A 27,599-nucleotide genomic window follows, 5' to 3' on the forward strand; every position below is an offset into this window, starting at 1 on the left:
AAGTTGATGAAACAAGACACTGTAATAATAAAACTCGCGATGTGCGTTTGTGAAATAACAACGCGGCTTTGTAAGCGGCCTTGAACAGTTTTTTTAACACAAACGTAATTTTTTTATCTTTGCGGATAATGACTTGGAGGAAATAAACGTTTATTAACTCGCGAATTTTCCTATAAAAATCACGTAATTAATTATATCTCGTTATATTTATGAGATATTATGTTATGTACAGGAGTAATTTAATATTTTTATACCGATCTCGATCTCGATTTTTTGTAAAGAATTATTTACTTATAAGAATTAATTGACCTTTCTGTCAATGCATAGTTTTTTCACCTTTTCATCAATATATGGATATCCGGGTACCAACTGCGTGTTTTCGACATATTGCATTGTGTGCAATTTTTTTATAACAACAACATCAAACATTCTTTCTCGTTATATTTTAGGAAATTTCAGAATACAAAGACCCTTTTTGTATTTTATTTTATATAGAAAAAAATTCCAATACACTTTTAACACTTGAAATTGCTTTGGGTACTCAGGTACCACTTGTTTATTGACAGCAGGATCAAATTAATCAATTCTAATCATCGATTCTAATATTCTGAAATATACATCAGTGATGGAATATACTGTTTTCGATGATGTCGACACATTTTTAACACTTGAAATTGCTTTGGGTACCCGGGTACCACCCGTTCATTGACGGAAGGATCAAATTAATCAATTTTAATCACCCATTCTAATATCCCGAAATATATATCGGTGATGAGATATACTACTGTTTTCGATGTAAACACGCGTTACGCGAGTGCGTTGCGAGCCCGAAGACGTTCCTCAAGATTCGTGCTTGGTGAACCGTTCTTCTTCAAGGAGTAGGGAGCCGCGATAAGCCGGTGCCGACCTCGCGGCGCCTCTTCTCAGACGTGTTTCGCGTGCGTCGCGCGACGCAGGTGCGTTAACAGGTTCGTTAACAGGTGATCGAGAAGAGGTCGATCGACGAGTGTCAAATCGCGCGAGTGCATAGAAAGAGGGATTCGATTCCGCTTCGAATCCTGAGGAGGAAGCGCTGATGCCGTTGATGAGTTCCTCTTGGAAAATCCTTGGATAAATTAGTCGCGGAGTTATCAGTGCGTGATCGGTCACGGTGATAAAAGTCGCGGCTATTTAATCGACGATTTAATTCGCGCCAGCTCGAACAAGACGAGATTATATACCTACGTCGAAGTAAATTCGCGCACATACGTGTCGCGCGCAAGGTTATCTGATATTATCGGCTTACGACGAAGTTTGTCTTCGGACTTTGGACGATCGCGTTCTCATCGAGCAATTTTTGAAATTCAAAATTCCAGAATGGTCTGTTCGAAATTAACATTGGATTCAAACGCGTAGATTTTCAAGACTTTGTTGAACGTATTTGTATTAGGAAATAATTGAACGCGGGGACGATGGGACGAAAATAAGTCGCGACTCTCGGTGTGAAACTTTCGTTCTCCTTGAGAGAGAAAAAAACGGCACCGCGATACCGTCTTTCTCGCGAACACGTTGATCCACATTGCCCTGGAAACTCGGTGCTCATTTAAATAGAATAGCCATGAGAGTGCAAGTAGCACCTTTCTTCAGGCAAGTAGCACCTTCAGGGAAGGATTTCGTAGGTATAACAAACACGCTTTGTTTAGGCACTTAAGACACTTTGGAAGAGGCTCCTTAATAAGGCGAACCTTCTTCTGATGATACGTGAATGTCTTTTGTTCCTATAATAACGGCATAGTTTTTCCTAAATATTAATAAATCAACGTCATTACGAGGCCAGTTACGTTGGACTATCGTCAACAAACATTTTTTTCGGGCCTTATTTACTTGAAAAAAAAAATTCAATAAGCAAAATTATATTTGGGCCGTTCTATTAATATTACACGCGAGGTTAATCGCGAATACGAAAATACGTGTTGGCGCAGCAGCGAGAAACGTGACACGGAACGATACCGATCGTTTCGACCTTGATAACCGACGTTGCACCTCCGCACATCCGTTCATCATGTAACAACCGTTACGACGACTAATGTCCAAACTGTCGTGGACGTGGAAAAAGTCGGACGTGGCGTTTAAATAAACGATCGCGAGTCATCGCCCGATGATGAATAAATCGTGACGTTTCTTCGCGCACGCGTGAATGAACGAGTCTTTTCCGAAGACTTGTCGAGGCGAAGAAGCCGCAAAAGCCGCCGATTGCTCAATCGGCGTCTTCCATTCTTCCCGTTCGCGTGTTATCGCGCAATTAATTCCGCGAGACTCATCATCGGCTTTTGAGTAATATCCGACTCGTCGATTTTATCTCTCAGGAAACTCAACATTAAAAAAAAAAACTCGACTCGTCGCTCGTAATCTCTGTAAACCTGATAACGAGGCGCAAAACTGATTAAGAGACACACTCGGGAAAGAGAGACTATACCTACTCGTAGAATTCATTGTCATGTTTTCGCGATGAACGAGATGGGCAGCAGGACGATGTTGCCGCGCGTCGCGGACCTGGAGCGCAGTGTTCAGTGGACCAACCTGGCGAGCGACATCGACGACCTGGAGAGACGCCGGGTCGACGACAGGCCGGTGACCCGGACGATCGAGAGACACACCTATCAACGAGGTTCCATGCCGGAAATGCAACGGGCTTGCACGGTGCGTTGCGAAGACGGTACACTCTCGCAAAGATACCCGGACAGCCGTCACCGGGAGCCGGAGAACTCCCGGTGGAGCTGGAAGCCGAGGACGGACTTTGAGCGGGAATACTTCTACAAGGATTACAGGGACTATTATTGCGGCGATTCGCGCTTCGAACCCGCCGTCTACGGAATCACCGCGGGAGATCGAGGTTTTCTTCAAGAAGAAGAAGCGCAACGTTCCTACGGAAGTCCTATGATCCCGCGTTCCTCCTCGTCGACGCGTCATCCCGTGGGACTCGAGAAGGAGCACTTCAGCGACAGCAGGGATCGATTGCACGAGATTTTCGCGCACAATCGCTATCTCCGACGACAGTTCTTCGCTTCGGGAAACCCGCGACGGGATTGCAACGGGTCGCATTCCAGAAACCTTGGTAGAAACAATCAGACGGAGACGTCCAGGCGAGGCGCCGGCTTCGGCAGCACCGAGACGCTCACCAGCCAGAGCAATCAATCGTCCATGAGCAGTATAAACGACCGGAAGTCCCGGACCCTGACGACGCGCACCCCGGAGGAAGAGGAGGAAGAGTACGACGCGTTTATCGAGTTTGCCAGGAGGAACAACGTCGTCCAGCATAGGAAATTCAACGTCGATTCGTCCCGAGTCGATCGCGAGAGCGATATCCGGAGAAACGGCAAGGTGCTCGTCAACATCCTACCCGGAAGCGAGATAAAACGCGTCGACGTGAGAAACGTACCGGCCGGGAAGGCGAATAACGATTGGCACGTGGATTCGCCGAGTGTCAAAGTAGATCAAAGTAGCTCGACGCGCGATAATCGAGGAATACTCGATAATAATCGGTGCCGCGTCTCGGAAGACGATCAGACTGATCTTGTCACGTGGCGTCGAAAGAGGAACCTGCCCGAGTACATCTTCGGAGACCCGAAGATCGATTTTCGACGGGACGGGAGCGGATATCATCGATCGACGCGGGATGAGTCGGAGCGAAGTGGCTGGAGCCGATTGGATCCCTTTTCGGCGAATGTCGCGTTGAATAGCGACGAAAGGCGACGCCAGGATCTCTGCAAATCCCTGCCGAATCTGACGATCCAGAGGCAGAGCCTGGACGCTTCTCTCTACGTCGCACGAGCAGTCAATGTTCCCGAGTCGGACGATTACGCGCTCAATTCCCATATCGCAAGATCGGGTCATCACGGGTCGGGCAAATGTCGGGAGCAACGATCGGGACGACGCGAGGGTCGGGCACGCTTGATCGGTCGCGGACAATCGATATCTGACGAGCCGATGGTCTCGCTCGAGCGTCGTTTGACCCCGCAGAGCAAGACGAGAATCCCTCCACCTCCTCCGTTGGACCTCAGCATGGTGAACGAGCAGTGCGAACGCATGGAGGAGGCTGAGAGGAGATATCTGAACGACTACAGCGTCGACGTGACTATTCTGCGCAGCCACGAGGATCTCGTCGAAGATCTGCTGACCGAATCAGCTGAGAAGGAACGACGAGATCGGATCAGCCATGGTACGAGAATCGATAACAGGGATCCTCTTCGAAATAGTCAGTCTCGTGGAAGAAAGGACGACGGAAGACGACCGTCTTTCCTGCGCAAATCCTGTGGCGATCTCGGATCTTCGCCGCAGCTTGTCAACGATCGCTTCGCGAATGATCAGCGAATGATGGTAGATCCTGTCGGGACACACAGACGTCCGATTGACCCTGATGCCTCCCGCCGTGCCAGCCCTTTGTTCGATCAGACGAGCCCGATTGGCGGACTTCACGCCGCCGGAAACACGCTTCCGTCTACGGTCTACGGACCGATTCCGTACAGTCAGTAAACATGAACACAATTTTCCTGAAATAATCCTCTTCCTGCCGCGCGTAAATAGCCCCGCGCGCTCTGTTAGAATCGTTTTGCTATAGCTGTTGTTGAAGCGATGATTGAAGAGGCGAGAGAGATGGATAGGGGGAAGCGTGATGGAGGGAGCGTAAAGTAGGTTTCATATTCCGGAACCGGTGCTCTTTTCCGCCTTATGTTAATTTAGACGTGATATAATCAAATCGTGAAAGAAACATTATATAATTCATTAATTATTTTATTAATTGTTTTATTAATTATCATTTATTTTTATCACACTTTGAGATTTATTTTTATTTTATTTGTCGAGCAATTAATATTTTAATATTGCATGGAAAAATTAAATTTAAGGTTTGCGTTTGAAAATTCTCAAAAGTAATTAATATTGCATACTGAAAAAATTGTATTCTCATTTTAAGGATTTCCTATTTATTTAAAAAATATTTTTGTAAAATAGAATTCACTTACTTTTTAATTATTTTTCTTATTTTTATATTAATTAGACATTTTTCATTATTTCATCAAGATGACGATATTACCTCAATGAAACGGTCCGCATTAAAAAATATATAATCGTTTATTATTAACAAAAAATTATATTTTTAGTTCTAGAAACACTTAAAAATATTTGTTAAGAAGGATTTTATAATATTTTACAGTCTTCTCTTTTATTTCAAGAATACAATATTTTCGGTGCACCAATTTGCTACAATAGCGAGAAAGAAAGTAGTAACCTCCCACGATTTGTGGAGCGCCCACGATAAAGTGGAATGAAATTATTAACGAAGAGAGAATCAGAGAAAAGAATCGTAAGATACCGTAAACAAAAGAAAAAAAATAGGCCCAACACGTAGGAGAAAGAGGGAGCGATCGATCGCGTGAGAATCTCTGAATGAAAGCTGGTGAAAGGTTGCGATGCGGCAGAGAGAGATTCTGAGATTGAAATTTGGTTTCTCATTTCGAATTGTTACACGCTTACAAATTGGATTACGCTAGCCGAGTACGATTTCACTGCAAAAGAGGATGAAAGTCACTGATTCCGAAAGAGATTTCAATTTCTTTAATAATTACACTAATTTATATATATACAAAAAATTTTTTTTTTCATTATTTTAAAAGTCATTTTTTGCATATTAATTATTTAATATGCATTTAATATGCATTTTGTATATTAATTATATTAATTATTTTGGAAACGCTAGACAAGGTGTTTCATATAGATTTTTGAATGCTGAAAACGATGCTAATTTTCATCAGCACGTCAGGTTTCCAAAATAATTTAAATTTAATACGCAAAAAATAACTTTGAAAAAATTTTTTTTGTAAAAAAAGATTAACGTTATCTGGAAATTCTGATCAAGTGTCATGAATGTATTGTTCATCTCCTATAAAATGCCTTTTTTTTTATTTCAATATTTTACTTTTTAACCATATTAAAAGATTAAAGCCGGGAACTACTCATGTGGAGATGCTCTTGAGGAAGAAAGCATTTTTGGAAAAAAATTATTTTTTCCAAAATTGATCTTACCATTATTTGTTCTCCCTTTAGATCATACAACTTTTGTCTGGAACATTTTTTCGAAAAAATGTATTTGTTTCGAAAAATTCAAGGTGGGCAATTAAAATGAGACACCCTATATATGTATAAATATACATTTAGGGGGATCTATCACGATAAATTACACTGTGTATGTGTATCGATAGCTCTAAACTACAAATTATGAGTATAATTATATGACTTCATCATTATGGGCGGAATATTTGCTATCTCAGCAAAACTCTATATTTAAATCCTTCCTAACATGACTAAAAAATATAAGATATCGAAATTGAAAAAAAAAATTATTTTATAAGGGATGAACAATACAATCATGACTTCTGATCAGACAGTTCTTTCAAAATAACATTGATTTTTTTTACAAAAAAATTTAAATATCAAAAAAGCCATTTTTTGCATATTAAATCTCAATTATTTCAGAAACCTGACATACTGATAAAAATTGGCATCGTTTTCAGCATCAAAGAATCTAAAACACCTTGTCTAGTTCCAAATAATGAAAAAAAATTTTTTTTTGTAAACTAGTGTAATTTCTGGTTGTAAACTAGTACGTGTTATTTCTTCCTTCCACGCATCTTTTCCATTCTCTAACTTTTACGCATAGCATCCCAGTATTTGAAGTACGTATACAAAAAAATGCATATCTTATGCCAGAAAAATTGTGCACGTCAACAAATTTCTCTCTCTCTTTTTTATGACATATCTGGTATTCCTAAATGCATCTCGCGACTGCGTTTTATCGGAGATAGTCGCAAGGTGTTTACCGTATTATCAATCGCGCGGTCTCGGTGTTGTCCGATGCACTCGAGTGCATAGTGCGTGAGTGCTGCACTTCTTCGCATCGCGATGAACCTGGTCATTATCCCGCTCAGCGCAGGTGCGTGCGCAACACTTCTCTCCTAAAATAGCGAAGCTTCGTATATATGTATAAGCTCTACACGCGTGCTCGCCTTCTCCCTAGATAAGAGACGAGAGAGGAAGTTCCGCGCGAGTCGGTACCCGGTCTTTGGCTGGCTGCTCTCTTCGTGTCTTTGCATAAATCAGCACAAAGATGATGAACGTGCGGCTAACCGATACGCGGTTCTTCCTTCCGCGAGGATATAATAACACGTATAAGTATTGTAAATTTCCCAAATCGGTATGAAACTTGACAGGTCACGTGCGCGCAATCAAATGTCAATCAAGCGTTACGTAGATACGTTATATGTCATATGTTAAATTACGTTGTTCAGGGACCGTATCTAGGTTTTTATCTCTCGCTGGTCGATGACCGCGAGGCTTAAATACCGCGGTTTCTCTCCGCGAAGAAGCCATATGTTCTAGCGGGGAATGAGCTAAACAAGCGAGACCGGACCCGAAGTGGGTCGAGTCGTCGTCTCTCTTATGTGTATGTTGCCTATGATTCAATCTTTCTCCAGTAAAACGATCTGACGCGCGGGATACATGCTCCAGTAACTCTGTCGGACTCGAATGTCGTCGGATGAATGATCGCGAATATATACCAAGTCGGAATGTGCCGGAAAATCCGCGAAATCTCGGTCTCCTGAGTGATCCTATTAAAATTCACATTATCAAGAATATAAATAGAACCGACGACAACAAATACGCGCCATCATCATTTTTAATCATGACAAAGGTCCGTCGGGGCAGCGTCAAATGGCGACGCGATTAATAGCTAGATGAAACGTCAGGTGTGTATTTTGAAACAAGCAGAGTCTTAGTAAGAGAATCTAATTGAATACAGTTGCCCAGAAATATCTAAAAAAAAAAAAGAAAAGAAAAATGCGATGAAACCATTATTTAGCGAGTCGATCGAAAAACGCCGATAAACGCCGATCTCTTGTTTAACGCAGAATCGCCGAGGCGTTATGTGGAGGGTGAGGTGACGATTCACTATCGCTCGCCGGTGCGTGCAGAGGCGAAGGAACCGCTGAGCGAGGAGGAGCTCGCGCGCCGAAGCGCGGAAAACATGCGGCGCGTCTACCAGGAAGAGCGCCGTCGCAAGTATCTCCAGGAGTTGCACGACATCGACTCCCGCAGGCACACGGACAACTTCATGTAAGTGCAAAAAATCTTTTATTTTCTTTCGTTTTAATTCGAAAAATCGCGGGCGAAGTTCGCGACTGCGAGGCTTCGATCAATCGGGATAAGGAAATGGCATCAAGAACCAAGATATTTGATCGTAAACAGTGTTGTGCTTAGATGATTTTAAAATTAGCTAGATAAAGATGAGATGAAAATATGTAAATTCATCTTAGATAAGATGAAGATGATTTTGTTTTAAATATATCTAGATAAAAGATAAAATTATATGGCGATTCATCTAGATAACTTCCAGATAATATTATTTTTAAGACCGCTTATATATATAAACACAGTTTTATAAAAAAAAATGTAAATTATAAAAGGGATATAAAAATATATTCATATTTTTATTTATAAGTTTTTATCGCTTACTGCTTAAGTTCTACTACTTAAGCATTTTTATGTGCTATGAGTCTAAATCAAATTATCTGAACATTATTCTAGATGATTTAGTAAAGATAACACTTTTTTTCATCTAAAATACAGATAAAGATAATACATATTTTTTATTCACTTTAATCTCTCCTATTTAGAGACGGAGGCAAAATTTTGTTCTAAATTTTAATTTCAACATTTTTGCGCGTGAAGAAATTAATTATTAGATCACCCTCGCATTCCTTGCGATATAAGATAATATTTTCATAGATGAAGTTTATAATATGGCGAAAGAGGCATGTGTATCCTTGGCTTGTCATCGGTTTGTAAACATTTCCTGTTATTCAATGGTTGCGTAACGCGTCGTGAGTCGTTTTACGCGGGCGTCACAATGAAAGCGTAGGTGAGCACACAGGTAGAGAAATCGAAAGAGAAAGAGATCAATTTCGTCGACGTCCTTTCCCCTTCGGGGAAGGATGCTCCGAGCATGGATATTCGTGATAATATAAAGTCTCTTCAGTTACCTTTGTTGAAAGAGAGCAGATGAAATTCCGCCCTAGCTCTAAATCAGTGTTTGCTGTTATCTAAATAAAATTATATAGATGATTATCTAGATGAAATTTTGGCATCATCTTATCTTTATATGGGTAGATAATAAAAATATGTATTATCTACATCTGCATCTAAGATAAAAAAAAGTATTATTTTTACTAAATTATCTAGACGAATGTTCAGATAATTTGGTTTAGAGTCATAGCACATAAAAATACTTTAGTAGAACTCAAGCAGTAAGCGATAAAAATTTATAAATAAAAGTATATGAATATATTTTTATATCCCTTTTAAAATTTATATTTTTTTTATAACTGTGTTTACATATAAGCGGTCTTAAAAATAATATCATCTGGAAGTTATCTAGATGAATCGACATATAATTTTATCTTTTATCTAGATATATTTAAAACAAAATCATCTTCATTTTATCTAAGGTGAATTTACATATTTTTATCTCATCTTTATCTAGCTAATTTAAAAATCATCTAAGAACAACACTGCTCTTAATCAAGATTATTAAGTATTTGATTGTAAAATGAATCGACTGTTTATTATGAAGAATATAAAACTGCGGGGGAACATTGATCGAGGAGAAAAATATGAGAGAGAGAACAAATCTATCATTTCCTCTCGAAATTTCTCTACATCCGCAAATACTCGATAATAATGATCAATCCGCGAAATAAGATGGCGTTTGCTCGGGGCAAATAGAAAAGGGACAAAATCTCGACGAGGCTCGTCGAGAGACAGTTTCATTTCGACAGTTCCAACAATTACAGACCCTCCCAGAAGTCACCCATACCTTTGAATCGCTACGACGACTTCGTGGACGATCTGAGCCAGCGAAGTCGATCCCAAGATCAAACACCGGAACCGCGTTTGGTCGCGCGGGCGCTCTACAACTTCGTCGGCCAGTCATCCCGGGAATTGACTTTCCGACGCGGCGACATCATATTTGTTCGACGACAAGTTGACAAGAACTGGTACGAAGGGGAGTACAATGCGATGATCGGACTGTTTCCTTCCAACTACGTCGAGGTAAATCCGCTCGCCTATTGTATATTGGATTGATTCGTAAATAAGTTCCGTTTTACTTGGCAAACTGAATTTTTATATTAAATATTATTTACAATATAAATTTTAATCTATAATATAATCTCCTTAATTAAATACTTGTTCCCATTAGACAATAATTTGTTAATTTCTTCTTCTATGAATTTTGATGCAAAGAAAGTTCAGATCGATCTCAGCATCATTATGGAATTTTTTTTCCATTTATAATGAATTTTCGAGTGACTTAAATAGATGGAAATCTGATAAGGCAAGATCCGGAGAATAAAGAGGATGAGGTAGAACTGATCGCGAAAGCTCCAGAATTTTTTCCAGGGTTATTTCAGCTATATGTGATCAGGCGTTGTCATATAGCAAAATTTATGAATCAACCCAATTTATTTATGAATCAACCCAATTTATTTATGAATCAACCCAAATTGTTTGCTCTATAGTATTGTACAAGTTTGAAACGTTTGTAATGCAGATTCTACCATACGATGGTACGATGCGAACGACGCCGAAGAAGGCTCACGAAGGACAGGCACGAGCCAAATTCAACTTCATCGCCCAGACTAATCTCGAATTGTCTTTGGCGAAAGGTGAGCTATATGCTTGCGAGTCGAGAGACTTTTTTTTTTAATTTACCTTCAAGCAAAATTATATGCGCGAGTTATTTCTCGTATTATCGGTTTTATTTTTTTACAGGCGAATTGGTGGTCTTGACAAGAAGGGTCGACGAAAATTGGTACGAAGGACGCATAGGAAACAGAAAAGGAATATTCCCGATTTCCTACGTCGAGGTCCTCGTGGAACCCGGACATCGATCAGGTAATTATGAAATCCGATGGAGATTCGAGAGCATCGCGCGATATCGATAATTGACGGAGGAAATTTTTCTCTTTCAGAGACACCGATTCAGAACAAACCGGTCGCGTCTCCAGCTGCGCACAGTCTCTTAGCGAACGGTTCGTCCGGAGGAAAATTGAGTATGGGACCCCATCATTACGTGCCGTCCAATCCGGTCAATATCAACACAACCCAGCCCCATTACAATTCACTGGTAATTATCTCGTTCTCTCGTATCGCTTCATTATATATATCGCTATCAATGAAAAACGTTTGTTCAAGGCGATTCTAAATAATATAAAAACACACAAGTAACAGTTTGATCTCCTTTGCAGCCACGTATGGGAGGGAGCAAGTTGCACATAACGCAACTCAGCGAAACGTTGCACATCGACACGCATTCGGAACCAATCCCGTAAGTTTGCGACTTCTCATTTGCATTTAGTTAGTTTAGTGTAAAGCCTTTAACATTTTATCGTCTTAAGACTCCTGGCTCCACACCGACCATGTTGGAATTGTGACGTCAGAGGCGAGAAATCACACGCTAAAAGTTCTTAGATGCCATTTCGAAATAAAAAGATATTTCGATGAAACAGCACTTCAGATGGCTTTAGCACACTCTTAAAATACCTCGAAAACTATCCTTTCCCTTAATCAATCAACAGCTGTAATATGAAGCCCAATTCGTTTAGTCTTTGCACATGCGCAGTCATTCCACATGACAAAGTCTGATATCATGATCATTTTACGGTTGTTGATCGACTGTCAAGGGAAAAGAATAGTTTTCGAGAGCTAAAGCCATCTGAAATAGTGGTTCATCGAAATATCTTTTCATTTAAAAATGGCATCTAAGAATTTTCAGCGTGTGCTTTCTCGCCTCTGACGTCACAATCTAATATGGCTGCAGCGAGGACTCAGAATTTAATCCAAATTACTTATTTCTCTACAACACTGGTTGCTTCTCGTATAAAGGTATCGAGCGTTGTACAACTATAAGCCACAGAACGACGACGAGCTTGAGCTGAAGGAGGGCGACACGGTGTACGTTATGGAGAAGTGCGACGACGGATGGTACGTGGGTTCCAGTCAGAGAACCGGCTATTTCGGCACTTTCCCGGGAAACTACGTGGAGAGATTGTGAGGAAGGCCGACGATCCGGGACTTGGACGCCGCGCGGCGTATCAAGACCCAGGATAATAATATTCACCAAAGCATTAGACGGAATCGTTAAGATAGACGGCGAATTTCTCAGCGTTTAACCCGATCGCTTTCGACAATACGAAACGTCCTCGATTGCGAACGACAGAGATTATTACGAATTTTTAATTTTTCTCTTTTTAAAGCATGACTACGTTGTATCAAGGGTAAGTGTCAGTCATGATTATTTTATCTCTATTTATTTTGTGTATTTGCAATTTTATTTAACGTGTATATTATGTCAAGAAATTTTAGCAATTGTCAACTAATATGTTTATATTTTCGATAATATATTTTATGAAATAGTATGTTTAATTCCATTTCGAGAATATTTATGATGATAATTATATGATAATTCGCGCGAGAAACAAAGATTCATATAATTCGCGAAATGTCACCAGTACAACGAACGAAATGTCTAATTAAATCCACGCGATCGCACGAAAGAAACTCTTTTCGAGTTCAGCGAATATGATTAAAAATCCTTATCATGCAACGTGGACGATGTTCTCATCGCCCTTAACGATGAACAATTTGAAAGACGAGAGGGTTAAGCGTTCACAGTGAAAAAAAGTAAAGAACGCCACACGAGTCTTCCTTTTTTGGATCTAACGATGAAGTTATCAAATTAACGCGATTAAGATAAATATTACAAGTGTCAGTGTGTGTTTACGGCGAGGTGTAACGGAGCCCTCATACGATCAGAGTTATTACTGTCAATATTTGAAATATTGATATCATTTCTCGCATCTAATGTCACTTATCATTATCAGAAGTTCTATATGCTTTTCTCACACTTAATTAAGTGAGTTTGTTGATAATTAAAATACCAGAATCAATCACTGATCGTATCAGGGCTCTCTCCGGCGTCGGATTTACCAAAAGATTTAGCAAGATAGTCCGCTAGAATATTCGCGAGTTTGTAAGTAGAGTTTGTAAGTAGTGTACGATAACGATTTTAGTAAGTTATTGTTGTTGCTGTTCCTGGCAAGCGCGCTTTCCGCTAGCTTTCCCGATCCAGGAAGATAGATCGTCGAAGAGATCGTAGTATCATCGAAAAAAAGCGTAAAAAAAAATACGACATCGAAGAGTTTCGAAATGACGGATAATATAATTTGAGATTTTAGGATGGCTGTTTTTTTTTCGAGAGAGATCGGCAAAAGAATCAGCATCCGCTCGCGTGGAGACTTGTGTTGAATTAAAAAGAGAGAACGCGACGGTTTCCCTGATGATTTCGCGTATACTGTAGATATAATAAAATCGGTCACTGTTATTGTTGCATTCGTGAATATTTCGAGACTAACGGACTTATAATTATTGAAAGTTTGTCTACCCAAATTAATATTTTTGTAAACATTATTTGTATACCCACAGAGAGTTATATATAAATATACAACATATATATTAGAGTAGATATATAACATATATCTATATACACATACATCTATATATAAATTTAATATACATATGCGCATACAGAGATATCGTATATATACTGTCTCACATGATAATATATAATATATATATAAAGATACCATGTTGTACCACACGAATAATTAGCAAATATCGGACGCAACGTTATCACGCGCACGCAGACATGTAACAAAGTCATGTATATACATATGCATGCTATAGAAACAACTATAAACATGCAAGTCATCGAACGACGAAGAAACTACCAAAAAAAAAAAAAAAAGATCGCCGTTTATTCAAATCGTATCCACATGCGATCTTCCGTAACGTTATTTCACCATTACGCACGATCGCCTATATCTTATATAAGCGCTAGAATAACAACCCAAGGAGAACAAATAAGTCAAAATAATGTCAATTTGACGTCATATTGATCAAATTTGAATCTTTATGTCCAAATTTGGTCAATATGACGTCAAATTGACATCATTTTGACTTTCTGTTCTCCTTGGAAAGAAACAAACGCAGTTGGGAATCAGACAATACTATTACTACAATAATTCTAGAGAAATATATAGAAAGAGAGAAAGCTGTAATGTGACAAGGGCATTATACAGGCGCCGAAATGTATATCCGATAATATGATATTCGAGTGCGGGAGGATGTCGTTTTTTTTTACCTTCGAAAGAAACTAGTGGAACAGGACCTGAAAGATCGTCCCTCTTTACTTTTTGCTCCGTATGTTCAGCGCACACTTAATTCAGGACAATTGTACTTCTTCTTTTTTCGAGGACTGGAGAAAATTGAAGCCTGAAAAAATTAGAATTTTATTTCAATAATTTTTTCTATCTAATGGTGTAAAAATAAACAAAGTACCCCGCACTAATCTTATGTGAAATGGATTTCGCTTAAATCAGCTGGTTTCTTTATATGTTGCAGCTTATGACCTGCTGAACCAAAGATATAATATAGCCTCAAAAAGCTAAATAATGGACAGTTACTTATTAACTACAGTCAGTCAAACAACTTGCAGAGCCATAGTTTTTCGTGTTCGTCTATTACATTTTTTGTTTAGCAGATTATAAGCTACAAAAAACTAGCTGATTTTACCGAGATTTAATTTCATTTAGGATTTTACATAGGTTCAAAAACTCCGCTAATTCGATATAAAATTGAATCTTAATAAAATCAGCTGGTTTTCTCATATGTTGCAGCTTATGACCTGATGAACAAAAATGTAATAGGCTCAAAACTGAACAAAAAGCACAGTTACAGCCAGTTAAACACGAAAAATACGGGTTTTGCATCTAACTGTAGCTAGTTCCTTATTTAGCATTGAAGCAATTATCTTATCTTATCTTATGTTCAGCAGATCATAAGCTACAACATATAAGAAAACCAGCTGATTTTACCAAGCTACAATTTTATATCGAATTAGCGGAGTCTTTGAACCTATATAAAATCCTAAATGAAATTGAATCTCGGTAAACTCAGCTGGTTCATCTTATGTTCAGCAGATCAAGCTACAACATATGAAAAAACCAGTTGATTTAACCGAACTTTATTTCACATAAGATTAGTGCTGGGTACTTTCCTTATGATCAACATAATTCAAAGAACCCTGAGTCTGTCTCTGCCGCATCTAGATGATTCAATGCATCGTTAAATGTGCGATGAAGATACGAGCCGTTCGCGTGCGTCAAGAAACATTGCGTCTTGCGTGTCACACGATTTCGTGCATACACGTGCACGCATATATCCACGTACATATCCCGTTAAATCTGACTAAGACTTACAGTTTCAAGTTTAACGCGTTACGAGACAACCAGGAAGAGATTGTTATAAATCTATGTAATCCAGCCTTTTTCTTCTCGTTCATAAAAAGAATTGGTGGTCCTAAAATTCTTATGGGATATATCATAACATTGGTATACATAGTAATATGCGTTGATACCAGTGCCGTAACTAGGCAGGGGCAACAGGGGCACAGGCCCAGGGCCCAGAACAAAGGGGGCCTTGAAATGAAACTAAACAAAAAAATTGTTCAAATATAATAAAATTTTCAAATTTTTAATTTTAAATTGGAGAAGAACGATTATCCAATTTTTCCATAATTTCGATTGAATATAATATTGTTAAAGATATTAATTATGATGATATAATCAATTAATTTGCTGCAATGAAAGCCAGAAAAGTGCAATTAAAATAATTATTTTTATTTATAAATATGAAATAAATATGAATGATCTTATATATATCTTATCTTATTTCTTGTGTACACAAAAATTATTTATAAACAATTGTTACATTGTTTTCGTTTTATTATTATTTTTCCCCCAAAATAATTAAGGGATTAAAAAATAAAATCTTGCCCAGGGCACATAAAAAGCTAGTTACGGCACTGGTTGATACTATAATATAACTCTTTTTTTTATTAGTATACAATTTTGAAAGAAAGCTACATATATACATACATATATATATTTGCACGATACAAATTTCGCTTTCTATGGAAGAAAAAAATTGTATCTATATAAGTAAGCTATCAAATCAGCCTTAAGATTTATTTTTTTATTTTAATTTAACTTTAACGACTTTTTTAGTTTATTAATGTGTGATAGTATCGAAAATTCACTGACTAGCGTAATACTATCGTTTCGTGATTTAACATATATTCATCTATATATCGATAATAAGTATTTTTGATTAATTTTCTTTCAAATTTTTTTCAGCTACCGATTTCACTTTACTTTTGTTTTCACATCTTGAACTCGCGTTCTATAATAATATTACTGTATTATATATCCTAGATGCAAATAAACCTAGTCCATTACTAAAATCTGTCGACATAATAATAAAACGCGATAATAACTTACCTCACGATAGATCAAAGATATGAATATATATATATATATATATATTATATCAGCGTTCCAAGTAAAAATATTATCTCTCTTACAATTGTTTCCCATTTTCCAGATTTATTCATTTCTTTATTCGCGCGAACATCTGTTTATAGCTTTTTTACTTCTGAAACAGGAAGACTTAAAATTATGTGTAATATTTCAACAGCGCGGATAACAAGGTAAATTTTTTCAAATAAGAGTTAAAAAAGGTACGTATACACATTATTTCCAATGCAATAATCTATTACAAATACATTATATAACATTATATAACATTATATATATATATATATATATATATGCCTGTACATATATATATATATAAATACTATTTGATCGATTGGTTACTCCTGGAAGGACGCGAGTACAGTAAAATACGACATCGAAGATTGTAGAATCTTTAAAATAAGAGCAAATGTTTTTAAAAAGCCTTCAGAGAATGTATACATGAAGATTATATAATATTCGTGAAAATCTATTCTTTTTACCGTAGTGAAGCTTTTCAGGGAAAAAATATAAATTCCGCCGGCGCTCAAAATGTTCGGTTGCAAGCTTCTCCCCATCGCGTTAAGAAGCAATCTTTGGGATTTCACGGGTATTTTGTACCAGGAACAATTGTATCTGTATAACGAAGTAATAGATTTCAACAATTTCTTTATTTTGACTGTTAATGACTAATCGTAGACATATATATGTTAAAATTGCAATTGTTATCTCACATCTTATCCTGCATTTCTAGACTGTGATCTATCAATTTTTGGCCTTGCAGACTGAAGCAGAATATGTGAACCAATTGACCACCAAGAAATGCCACGTTCCTTATCATTTCGATAGTGTTATCTAATTGCATTGCCATCTCGAACATTAATATATATAAATAATAATATATTAAGCTCTCTTTCACACTTTTGTTAATTTAAAAAAATGTGAATAATAACTTAATTCTTTAAATGTGCAAATGTTTGTTGAATTATAATATTCTTATTAAATAAAAACGTACTTGCAGCAAACTAATGCTCATCGCTACGGTAACTATCACTATTTGTATGGCGAAAGTTATAGAGAAAGTATTTTTTAAAAGGTCCGCAAATCTATTATAAAAACACCATATTGAGAAAATCTTTCCTTACACATAATGAGTATTTATTAATTTATTCTTATTTTCTAGAGATATAGACTATTTCTTTATATACTTACTCCAAGGCTTGCCAATGTGCATGCACAGAGATAGCTATGTTTTGATTGTACATGTTAATTAGATCATTATTTATCGGATCAGTATCCTTATGACATGTCAAGTTTTCGAAACGAAATCTGCAAACATTTAGATATCCATTTCTAAACTTCTTGTTCAAATTTATTGTACAAAAAGAACGTAAAAAGATATCACTGGTCAACAGAAATATAAACTTTTGTTTAGTTTCCAAGGATGTTTGAATGAATTTAGAGTATTTTGGGGATGAATCCCCCCAAAAAATGACAACAGTTTTGCCGAATTGGTTCTAGTTTTTTAGACAATGGACTCAGATTAGGACTTTACCCCAATACGATCTGTTAGCTGCTGACTTATGCAGCAAGGTTTGGTCTGTTTTCTTATTCTTTAACATTGTTTTTATCTCCAACGTGATCTTGATGACATACATAAAAGAAAATTGTACAAACAGCATTTTTCTATGCATTAATTGTTAATTATCTGAATTAGCTTTGTTTTTATGTTATTTTACTGAATACGACCATTAGGTATTTTATTCACATATACATATATACTTTTGTATCCCAGACATCACCATGTTCAAAATTGGAGCATAAGACATCTTTAAGAAATCTATAAGACATCTTTAAGAAGTCTTATGATATGATATCCAAAAGACATTTTAAAAATATCTTAAAGATGTCTTATGCGTCGATTTTGGACATGCTATCTGAGATGATTTAAGACAGTTTCCATATGATTTGGGGATAGGCTACGCCTATATAGGTTTTTCATGGAGTACTCATTATCTTAAAAATTAGTCAATCTAGGAAAACCATGCCATATTCGCGGAATCAGGCGATACAAAAGAGAGAGTTACCCTAAAATCAATCTAATATAATTGGCAATAAAATCAATGTTGACTAGTGTATTAGTTATCCTTACCCAGCGATAGCGAAGATGCTGCAGACATGCTCGACATAAGTCAAGATCATGCAGTCATGTGCAAGTACACCCGTTATGATTATCATTATGGCTATAAGAGCGTGGGAGAAAATGTAATAGAAGTATTGTTTGTCATCTTGGACGAAATAGTGGGCTTCGTAAGGCAATAATATAGGACGGGATTCGTTGAGTGGTAACACGATATCTAATATTTGCGGTATGAGGCTAATTAATACAAACATTGGACAACATATGACATAATATGCTGCAATACAAATAAAATTAAATCTTTTTGTATCGTTGTATCGTTGTACCGTTATATATAAAAAAATAGAAATTTATATCCTTACAGGTATATATTAAAGAAAACAATCTTGCTTTTGCTGCATACGCTTTCATAATTTCGTACTCTTCCGGGCTTCCTAAATTTTTCCAATGACTATACAACTGATCAGTGAGATCTTTAATCTAAAAAAATAGCTTGCATAGATATCAAATTTTAGCTAATTGAATAATAACTGACAAAAGATTATAAATAATAATAAAAGTTTAAGAAAACATATTTTGAATGCATAATATAAATGTTCGTATTATTGTACTTTGTCGCTGTTAAACTGGCAGGTGTATAGCTTCACCATAATCACAATGACCATTAGATATGTCGGCATTGTCATAAAAATACAATGCATGTCTTTGTTACATTGAACAAATTTGCCGGTCTAAAATATTGTAAAAAGATATGTCGTATTTTAATCAATAATATCTTATGATATCTTACAAGGGGAGGTCGCGGTTGACTCTTCACCGATTTTGATCTCCTTTGGTATGGTGAATCTACATCGAAAAAAAGTTGCTCCGTGTTCGAGCTTTTCGTCCAATGCGCCTTGTAAAAAAAATTTTTTTTTCCCGAAGTTTAGAGAAATTGTCAGGTTCGTTACGAGGCCTAAAGAAAGACACACTTTTGATCGGTGCCGCTAATGCAGCGGCAGAACACAAGAATAGTAATCCCGGGATCCCAGGTTCAGAACTTTGGGCTGTCATAATTTTTTTTTTTTTTTTTAATAACGTATTATTTATTATGATAAATAAATATTCGGCATATTTTTATCGTTAGTTATGCATATATCTCTTTATATATTTAAAATTAATAAAATGATCGTAATATAAATAAAATATTTTTATAGAGAAATATTTTTAGAAATATTTTTACTTTTTAAAGATTTATATATTTTTTCAAATTTTCTTTAATCTAATAATGTTAGAATACACACTTTTCATAGCTTTACAAAATTTAATTTATTACTCATTATTATTTTCTGCTTCAATATGTAACAAATATGTCATAAATATATAAGTAAGATATTTTCTAACCGACCTTCTAGAACCCTTATTAGTAGAGAGGATCAGACGACCCTCTCGTCTCCCTCCAACGTTCCTTATACTTTCACAACCAGCGGTTGCATCCTGCGGTTCACAGCAAGTATAAAATCCGAATTTTGTAAAGCTATGAAAAGTGTGTATATTCTAACATTATTAGATTAAAGAAAATTTGAAAAAATGTATAAATCTTTAAAAAGTAAAAATATTTCTAAAAATATTTCTCTATAAAAATATTTTATTTATATTACGATCATTTTATTAATTTTAAATATATAAAGAGATATATGCATAACTAACGATAAAAATATGCCAAATATTTATTTATCATAATAAATAATAATGTTATTAAAAAAAAAAAAAAAAAAAAAAAAATTATGACAGACCAAAGTTCTGCTGAACCTGGGATCCCGGGATTACTATTCTTGTGCTCTGCCGCTGCACTAGCGGCACCGATCGAAAGTGTGTCTTTCTTTAGGCCTCGTAACGAACCTGACAATTTCTCTAAACTTCGGGAAAAAAAAAATTTTTTTTACAAGGCGCATTGGACGAAAAGCTCGAACACGGAGCAACTTTTTTTCGATGTAGATTCACCATACCAAAGGAGATCAAAATCGGTGAAGAGTCAACCGCGACCTCCCCTTGTTAGTTCTATTTTCGCAATTATCTTGATAAAATATATTGATAAAAAATTCATAAATGGATACAGTAACCAGTGGAACCATCATAGTAAGCCCGGTCATAGTCACTAGAGTCACTCGGAGCAACTTCTCCCTTCTCTTCTGATAAGGCCACTGGCCAGCTAATGATAGCATTCTTTTCGTAACACTGTAATAATAATTCCAAACGGATTCCATAGTTTTCTAAGCGATACTTTGTACTCCACGACGGCTGGCAGACGATTAAATTTTTCGTTTCGTTTTCCGACGTAAGGAACGAATAAATATTTCAGCGAAAAAAAATAGAGAGTGTCACGTGAAAATACATCACATGTCGAAAACCTTTAATCTAGCGTGTCACGCTTTTGCATAATGCATATATTATGATTGTGTATGATAACCTGTCAAATGGTGAAGCTGATGTCTTACCATAGGGAAACATATCGATTATAGTATCCAAGGAAATAAGTTTCGATCTAGCATTGCTATTATATATTTAGTGATCCGATATAAACGCTAGGATGTCTATACATAGATATTTGCGAACTTGACACGCCAAATTGTTATATAAAAAAATTCTATGCTGTATTTACATATACAGGTTTTCTATACTATATCCGTTAAAATATTTTGCATTCGCATATTTCGCATTTGTAGCGATACGAGCTCAACATTTTATTCTGATAATATATTTAAACCACGTAATTTATTATTGAATTCTGGAATAGATTGGTAAATTCGCTTCGTAATTATCTTTCAAAATAATGAGAACGAAAATTAAAAGTAATAATATTTTTTCAGTTTTCACACACACAAGTAAATATTTTTAATAATACGTAATATATATTTAAGTATTATTTTTTTGAAAATTATCTCACCATGATTATAACAATGATATAGATGGTCGCAAAGAGTTTGTAAGTAAAATATTTGAAATATTATAAGTGATTAACACAAAAATGTTTAATTTTTAAATAAAATTTGTCGTATGTCAAAATATAAATTAGCAAAAGAACGCAAGCACTATAAAGTTTATAAAAAATAAAAAAGGAGTACACATATCATAAAGAAAAAAACTAAAAAAATTGATAATTCTATAAATATAGTAATCTATCTATATAATACTAAAGCTATAAATATAATAAATATACGCGCGATATGTAAAACTCTTCGCCAAAATTAGAATAAAACTATGCGATCTATAATTACTATGTTTATTATATTTTAAAATTATAATACTTAAATTTACATGCAATATTTTAACAGCGTGGCTAATAAGATATTCTCTTAAGTGAAATTTAATAGTTTATATGCACAATATTTCCAATGTGAAAATCTATTTTGTAATTATTTACATTATTATACTTGTACAGAAATATTATCTGAATTTTTCGACCATTATATATATAATTACTGAAATGACGCGAGTACGGTAAAATATGACACCGAAGATTGTACAACCTTCAAAGTAAGAGAAAATGTTTTAAAAATTCCTTTTGAGGGTTGAAAGTTCTAACAACATACTTTATTTTGATTGCAATAAAACTTCTCCAGCACGTCACATATTGTAGTTATAATATGACAAGTTTGTGAAAATAGCTCTTTCTTGCAACTTTAATTGCAAATTTCTCAAAATTGTGACGTGATGGAGCAATTTGGAAACTATTAGATTCGTGTTTAGCGTCCAAAAAACTATCAGAAACGATTAGTCTCGTTCCGGTGTTAAAAAAAGTCATTTTTTGTTGAACAGTGCAATCAATCGATCATGAAATTATATATTATATTTAAAAATTGCAATCGTCATCTCACATTTTTTCGTGCATTTGTAAACTGTGGTCTATCAATCTTTGGCCTTGCATCAGGCTAAAGCAGAATAAATGAATCAATTGACCAATGACAGATATGTTGCAGACTTTATCATTTCAAGTGCACTGCCATCTCGAATAAACATATAAACATATATTTTAACTTCTTCTTCTTGTCAGGTAATTATAAGATATAACATAAGTAATAACGTGATTCTCAAAATGTGCAAATGTATTGCAAGCAGTGTTGTTCTTAGATGATTTAAAAATTAGATAAAGATGAGATGAAAATATGTAAATTCATATTAGGTAAGATAAAGATGATTTTGTTTTAAATGTATCTAGATAAAAGATAAAATTATATGGCGATTCATCTAGATAACTTCCAGATAAAATTATTTTTAGGACCGTTTATATAAACACAGTTATTAAAAAAATGTAAATTATAAATAGGGGGGGGGGGGGATATAAAAATATATGAATATATTTTTATTTATAAATTTTTTTATCGCTTATTGCTTAAGTTCTACTACTTAAGCATTTTTATGTGTTATGACTCTAAACCAAATTATCTGAACATTTGTCAAGATAATTTAGTAAAGATAACACTTTCTTTTATCTTAGATAATACATATTTTTATTATTTATATAAAGATAAGATGATGCCAAAATTTCATCTAGATAATTTTATATAGATGATCATCTATATAATTTTATTTAGATAACAGCAAACACTGATTGCAAGTGACTTGCAATATTCTTAAAAACTATATAAGTACGTACCTCCAGCAAAGTGACACTTATTTCTACGAGAACCATGAACATTTGTATAATTAAAGTTACAGAAAAGGTGTTTTCAAGAACCTTCGCGAATCTATGGCAAATAAATGTTACTACAACAATATATGTACATTTATAATTTTTTTTCAATAAGCATTTATTAATTGATTATGTGATACATATGGAGATACATAATTGCATACTTACTCTAAAGCTCGCCAATGAGTATGAATGGCTGATGCTATTTTTTTATTGTATACATTATCTATATTATTATTCTCTATATCGGGATTATTTCCCAATGCTTCAAAACGATGTCTACATAAACAGTAAATTAACATTAATGTTTCCTAATTTATTAGAAATTAGAAGAACGAGAAGAAAAATATACACTGAGAAAATTTTCTCTTAGAATTTACTCTGAAAATCATGGTAATGGTGGGATAGAAATATGGTATAGAAAGAATTTTATGAGAATTTCTCTGATTAATATTTATCACAATAAAAATAATATCTATCATCATAAAATATGTTTGACTAAACTGCATAGTAAAATTAATCAAACATATTTTGTATTTTATTGTAATAGCAGATATTATTTTTATTGTGATAAATATTATTCAGAGAAATTCTCATAAAATTCGTTCCATACCATATTATGTCCCACGATTACCATGATTTTCAGTGTAAATTTTAAGAGAAAATTCTCTCAAATAAACCCTTTTTGAGATATTTTTATTTTTATTTTTTATATACTTTTTTTATTTTTATAATTTCTATTTTTTGTTTTAAATTTTTATTTTTATTATTTTTGTTTTTTTATTTTTTACTATTTTATTCATGTAAATATAGGTAAATTAAATTAAATTGTAGGTTAATTAAATTATATGAGATATTGCAAATATCTCAAAAATCACTCATTTGCGGACCTATATTTATTAAGATTTTTTAACTTATTTTGAGACATACTAAGTCTCCTTGAAATATTTTACCTTTTTTTCAACATCCTGTATACATATATAAATCATCACAAAGAGTTTGTAAGTAAAATATTTAAAATATTAAGTGATTAACACAAAAATATTTAATTTTTAAATAAAATTTAAAAAACTGTATATTATTTTTGACATAAATACTGACTCTAATTGTCATATGTCAAAATATCATAAAGTAACACACAGTTTATAAAAAATAAAGCAACAACATACATACGTGCCATGTCATTAAAGATAAAACAAAAAAAAATAAAATAATTGTATAAACATAATAATCTATTTATAGCAGTAAATCTTTTAATTATTATCATAGTAATTAAACGCTTCGCCAAAATTAGAATAAAAATATGCGCGGTCTATAATTATTATGTTTTTTTATATAATACCTAAAACTATGCGTAATATTTTAATATTGTGACTGATAGGGCAATTTCTTAAATGAAATTTAATGGTTTATATATGCATATTATTTCCAATATGAAAATCTATTGCCGTAAATATTTACATTATTATACTTGTACAGAAATACTATCTGAATTTATCAACCGATGATGACTAAAAGGACGCGAGTACGGTAAAGTATGACACCGATGTTTGTATGACCTTCAAAGTAAGAGGAAATTTTGTTAAATTAATTTTACAAAAACATGTTATAAGAATATTTTACAATATTTGTAAAAATTTATTTTTTTTACCGTCATGAAACTTTTCAGTGAAAAAATGTATGTACATCCCGCCGGCGCTTAACGTATTCGCTTGCATAGTCCTTCTTATGATGTTTATAAGCTGCCTCTGCGATTCCGCAGGTATATTGTATCAAGTACAATTATATCTGCAATATTGCAACGTTATGCATTTCAATATGATGGCTTCTATTTTTGACAATTAACAGGTCACGGAATTATATAATTTAAAAAATTGAAATTATCTCACATTTTTTCGTGCATTTCTAAACTGTGGTCTATCAATCTTTGGCCTTGAATGCTAAAGCAGAATATATGAAACAGTTGACCACAAACAGCTGCTGCAGAGCTCAACATTTGAAGGAAGTTCTGCTCTAAGTGCACTGCCATCTCGAATGCAATAAACAATAAATATAGTTTAACTTTTTACTTGTCAAGTAATTATAATAGGAGAAAGTGTGCTAAGTCGTACCCCCTAAGGTAAATATTAAAATTGCAATAAAATTATTAAAGAAATGACAAAATTTTTTTATTTATTTGAAACTGTGGTTCATTGTCACGATATACGCTAAACATTAACACAAATTTATCATTGTTTCATATCGTAAATTAAAAATTAAAAAAAGTAGTATTTGATATGATTTACAAGACCGGTTTGCTAAATTGTACCCATAGTTTTTAAATCGTATCTCTATCAATAAAATTAAAAAATTGTAATAAAAATAAAGTTTTATTTTCTATAAAAAGTTCTCAGTCTGCAACAAAACATATATCTATAAGAATGTCATATTTATAATCATAAATTCTCTTTAAAAGTTTCACAAAAATACTTTTTGTACCAGACAAAAATATAAATAAGTATTATTTCAATAATAATTATAAAATTAATAATAATTTGATTTTCAAAATGTGCAAATATTGCAAGTGAATTTTAACAACTTGTAAGTACGTACATCGTACAAGGTGACACTCATTCCTACGAGAGCCATGAACACTTGTATAAGTAAATATTTCGAAAAAGTGCTTTCAAGAACCTTCGCGAATCTATGGCAAATAAGTATATTACTACAACAATATATATTTAGAATTTTTTTAATAAGCATTTATTAATTTATTCTCACACACACATATGAAAATACATAATTACATACTTACTCCAAAGCTCGCCAATGTGCGTGAACGGCTAAAGCTACTTTTTTATTGTATACATTATTTATATTATTATTCTTTATGTCAGGATTATTTGCTAATGTTTCGAAACGATATCTACACGCGTTTAAACAGTAAATCGACAGTTAACTTTGTTTCCTAATTTATTAAAAGGACTAATAAGAAAAAAAATACGAATTATTCTTACCCAGTCACAGCAAAGACGCCGCAGACATGTTCGATGTAAGCCAAGATTGTGCAATCGTGCGCGATTACAGCTATTACAACTATTTGTCCAGATATCACAGCGTGGAAATAAATGTAATAGAAGTATTCTCGGTCGTCATTGACGAAATAGTGAGCTTCAATAGGCATGATTATAGGACGGGATTCGTTCAATGGCAACACGATATCTAATACCCTTGGTACAAGGCAAAGAGATACGTATATGGGAGCACAAAAGGAATAGTATACTGCAACAAAAATGAGACAAATTGTTTATCATCCATTGCATGTAAAATTGAAATAGAGTAATATGTCCTTACTCGTATAAAACTGAGTAAAGAATCTCACTCTTCCTGCATAGGTTTTCATAATTTCGTATTTTCGAGTTTCTCAAAATTTTCCAATCGTTAGATAGTCGATCTGTGAGTTGTTTAATCTATAGCAAAAATACTTTATTAGAAAATTTAATCGTCATTGTAAAAGAATACAACCACGAAAAATGGTTATAGAATACATTTTTTAAATAATATATAATATAATTTTTTGTATCATCCTCCTACTTTGTTGTTCCAAAAGTGGAACGATAATAGCTTTAGCGTAATCACAGAGTACACTAGAAACATCGGTATAGTCATTAAAATGCAATGCATGTTTTTACCACATTGAACGAATTTTGCCACCTAGAAACCGTTGTTATTAGCACATTATAGTTCAACATTCTTTATACACATTACGATCACATTTCAATCAAACAATTATTTAATAAAATTTTCCGCAATTATAGATAAAAAATCCATAAGTAACCTGCACAACCAACATAGCAACTTGGACTATGATATAGAAAGACATTCGAAGCAATTTCTCTCTTTTCTTCAGATAAGGCCACTGTCCAGTTAACACGAGCGATTTCTTGACGATACTGTAATAATTATTCCAGATAGATATTTTAGACTCCATAGTTTTCCAGAGAGAGATCTTTCGACCTCGATGGTAGAAAGATGACTAAATTTTTCGTCTCGTTTCTTCGATGTACGGAACGAATTAATATTTCAGTCGAGAAAAAAAGATAGTATACCGTATACATATATGTGAAAATACCGCATGTCGAAAATCTTTAATTTCACGTGTCACGCTTCGTAATGTATACAATATGATTGCAAATGACAGCCTGTCAAATAGTAGGGGACGACGTTTTGTTCCCGCGCGAAGAACGATATCGGTTATTTATATCCGAGGGAAAAAGTTCAGACCTACCATTATTCTATTCAT

General features: G+C 34.5%; 2 protein-coding genes and 1 pseudogene across 2 annotated transcripts in view; 1 reads left to right on the plus strand and 2 right to left on the minus strand.

Moving 5' to 3' along the window:
* The window catches only part of LOC145946227 (uncharacterized), a 56,548-nt gene extending 40,095 nt beyond the window's left edge, over nucleotides 1-16,453 (plus strand). The window contains exons 20-27 of the mRNA XM_083055753.1: nucleotides 2,407-4,504; nucleotides 7,944-8,148; nucleotides 9,885-10,143; nucleotides 10,643-10,757; nucleotides 10,864-10,986; nucleotides 11,064-11,218; nucleotides 11,340-11,419; nucleotides 11,977-16,453. Of these exons, the coding sequence (XP_082911879.1) occupies nucleotides 2,407-4,504; nucleotides 7,944-8,148; nucleotides 9,885-10,143; nucleotides 10,643-10,757; nucleotides 10,864-10,986; nucleotides 11,064-11,218; nucleotides 11,340-11,419; nucleotides 11,977-12,145 (3,204 nt within the window). The 3' untranslated portion in view covers nucleotides 12,146-16,453. The remainder of the gene's footprint in view (nucleotides 1-2,406; nucleotides 4,505-7,943; nucleotides 8,149-9,884; nucleotides 10,144-10,642; nucleotides 10,758-10,863; nucleotides 10,987-11,063; nucleotides 11,219-11,339; nucleotides 11,420-11,976) is intronic.
* A 402-nt stretch (nucleotides 16,454-16,855) lies between these two features.
* Nucleotides 16,856-19,310, minus strand: LOC145945954 (odorant receptor 9a-like). The gene is made up of 8 exons (XM_083055264.1): nucleotides 19,257-19,310; nucleotides 19,008-19,125; nucleotides 18,658-18,922; nucleotides 17,718-17,834; nucleotides 17,521-17,611; nucleotides 17,240-17,376; nucleotides 17,009-17,141; nucleotides 16,856-16,918 (listed from the first exon to the last, which is right to left on the minus strand). Exons 1-8 carry the CDS (start codon nucleotides 19,308-19,310, stop codon nucleotides 16,865-16,867), a joined length of 969 nt encoding a protein of 322 aa, XP_082911390.1. The 3' UTR covers nucleotides 16,856-16,864.
* Nucleotides 19,311-20,727: 1,417 nt separating this feature from the next.
* LOC145946228 (uncharacterized) lies at nucleotides 20,728-27,287 on the minus strand (annotated as a pseudogene).
* Nucleotides 27,288-27,599: the final 312 nt, after the last annotated feature.

The sequence above is a fragment of the Prenolepis imparis genome, unplaced genomic scaffold (assembly GCF_030444845.1).
Source record: "Prenolepis imparis isolate NDT839.2.m4 unplaced genomic scaffold, iyPreImpa1.0 SCAF_15, whole genome shotgun sequence".
NCBI classification, from domain to species: Eukaryota; Metazoa; Arthropoda; class Insecta; order Hymenoptera; family Formicidae; genus Prenolepis; species Prenolepis imparis.